Below are 2,461 nucleotides of genomic sequence, written 5' to 3'. Positions count from 1 at the left end.
GATAGGACCTGCACACTATTGTGAGGAAAAAAATTAAAATAAAATTAGGTGGGGCACTTGTCTGGGTAATCAACCATCTAATCTTCATCTTCTACCAGTTACTGATGGCGTAATCTGCCTCGTGGAGCCTTCTGCCATAACAGACCTCCATGCTGTTGTAAGTATTCAATATTCCACAGATTTGGCATAATGGGTAGAATAGAAGATAATATTCACATTCTGTTTCATTACAGGAGGATGATGAAGACACCTTATCAGCTGCCACAGAGAGGGAAGATGCAGAGAGGCCTGTTGAGGTTCACACTTTTTTCTTTTTAAATATAAAACAACTTTGGTTTCAGTTTGTGTTCCACAATACAACTTGCAACTTCTTTCTCTAACAGAGCAATGCTGGAAATTACAACGAGGAGGAAGAAGGTCCATCAACCTCTACAGCACAGCTTACCTCAGTAAGATGTTGTTCAGCATTGACCCACAACTTATGACATGGCACTGTGAAATTCTACATCATTTATGTTCCTATAGCTCCCTGTGAAACAAATGTACAAAGTATATTTACAATCACAAATCGACAAATCACGACTGGAGATGGAACATATAAGGTTGCAGATCACCAAGGCAAAAATTGAAATACACCTGCTGGACCATCAGTTAAAGGTGGGTGATGTGCCCACATGATTTTTAATTTTCAACAAAAAAGGATTAACGACATTGAACATTTGTCCTTCCAGGAAATAAAGAAGACCTCATAAAATGAGAGGCATATTGTCATTCTTTGGGTCTAACTGAAATGATTAATGCATAACATGTCTCTGACTGCTCTTCCATCCCGTGCATCAGCAGGGGGGGGGTCTGGATTATCTAGATCAGTAGAAGGGAGAGTAGGACATTGTTCTCTCCTAATCGTTGCAATGTTGTGGAGTACTACGCATGCCACTATAATGTCACAAGCCCTTTCTGGGGTGACCCTGAGCCTACGAAGGCATTGGAACCGGGCCTTGAGCATCCCAATGCTCATCTCTACTCTGGCTCGTGTCCTGCAGTGAGCCAAGTTGTACTGTTGCTGTGGGCCAGGCTCAGGGTCAGGGTAAGGGGTCATCAGGTAGCGCTGGCAGGGGTACCCTCTGTCTCCAAGTAGGTGACCATCGAACTCTCCTATGATGGTACAAGATACAGTTTAATGTTTCAGTTGCAATAGGAGGAAACAAAATATTGATAATAGAATATAGCTATATAAACTCACCACGGGCAAATCTGGCACTCAGTGTAGACTCACGAAACACTCGTGAGTCATGCACGGACCCAGGCCACTTCGCTTCCACATTACTTATCATGTGGGCTGCATCACATATGATCTTCACAGTGGAGAACAGTATTATAATTAGCTGTAAAGTATATTTAATTTGGAATATTAAAGGCTATTTAGGCCTACCTGTACATTAATGCTGTGGACAGATCTCCGATTCACATAATCTCCTTCATTCATTGAAGGAGCTAAGATCGGAATTTGAGTTCCATCAATGCAGCCAATCACACCTGGAAACCCTAAAATATATCAAATTGACTGATTAGTGTTTCAAGCTTCATGACATAAATTAATTACTGCTTAAACTGATACCTGCAATTCTGTGGAACTCTTCCTTGAGAAGTCTGGTGGGTCTGTGACCTGGAAAAACTACGAACATGTTCAGTAGCCGTTTCAATGCCAGTGTCACATTTCGGACCGCCCGACAGACAGTTGCCTTGGAGACATGCTCTGCATCACTGATGTTGTATAAAAAACTGCCGTTGGCAAAAAAACGAAGTGCAATGCAAAGAATTTGTTCAGAACTGAGACCGTGTCCACGATGTGTCATGTGAGAGATGTGAGGGCTGAGAATGTTGTTTAAATAAATAATTGATGTTGAAGAGAAACGGAAACGCTCAAAAAGGTACTCATCAGGAAATGATAACACGTCTAATCGGGGTCTAATGATCCTCTCCCGACGGAGATTTCGACGGAGAATCTGCGCCTCGACGTCAACTGGCTCATCTAGAAAGGGACACGCCATGTCTGCCACTGCCTTCAGCCTGCAGGCTTCAACTTAAGAGCAGGAAAAACTCAGGGTTAGTTGAAGAAAACCTGCTAGCGAGCAGGTTAGGTTCACGGCGTATGTTGCCCGGGTAACTGACTCAGAGTTGAGCTGAACTGGCTTTGTGAAACCGAAAAACCAGAGTTTCCCTCATCTCAGGGTTAACTAACTCAGAGTTCTCACTAAACCTGCTTTCTGAAACGGGCCCCAGAGGTATTCCATAAAAGTGGTTAAGTGACAAACCTGGGTTAGTTAACCTAGAGGGAGAGGTAAATCTGATAATAGAAGACCCCAGTGGCTTCAATATATTAGCTAAACAAAGCCAAAGGGTTCATCTATTAGTGAATTTACCCCTTCTCACGAGTTTACTACTTTAGCCAGGTTTGCCA

At 42.8% G+C, this 2,461-nt stretch overlaps 1 protein-coding gene across 1 annotated transcript; it reads right to left on the bottom strand.

The window, feature by feature from the left end:
* Nucleotides 1-781: 781 nt before the first annotated feature.
* LOC128361622 (putative nuclease HARBI1) lies at nt 782-2,051 on the bottom strand. The gene is made up of 4 exons (XM_053322147.1): nt 1,619-2,051; nt 1,433-1,545; nt 1,244-1,355; nt 782-1,155 (listed from the first exon to the last, which is right to left on the bottom strand). The coding sequence occupies exons 1-4, from the start codon at nt 2,049-2,051 to the stop codon at nt 782-784; spliced, it is 1,032 nt and encodes a 343-aa protein (XP_053178122.1).
* Between the last annotated feature and the right edge of the window lie 410 nt (nt 2,052-2,461).

Source organism: Scomber japonicus, chromosome 1 (genome assembly GCF_027409825.1).
Source record: "Scomber japonicus isolate fScoJap1 chromosome 1, fScoJap1.pri, whole genome shotgun sequence".
NCBI lineage: Eukaryota > Metazoa > Chordata > Actinopteri > Scombriformes > Scombridae > Scomber > Scomber japonicus.
This window is presented reverse-complemented; position numbering and strand designations above follow the sequence as displayed.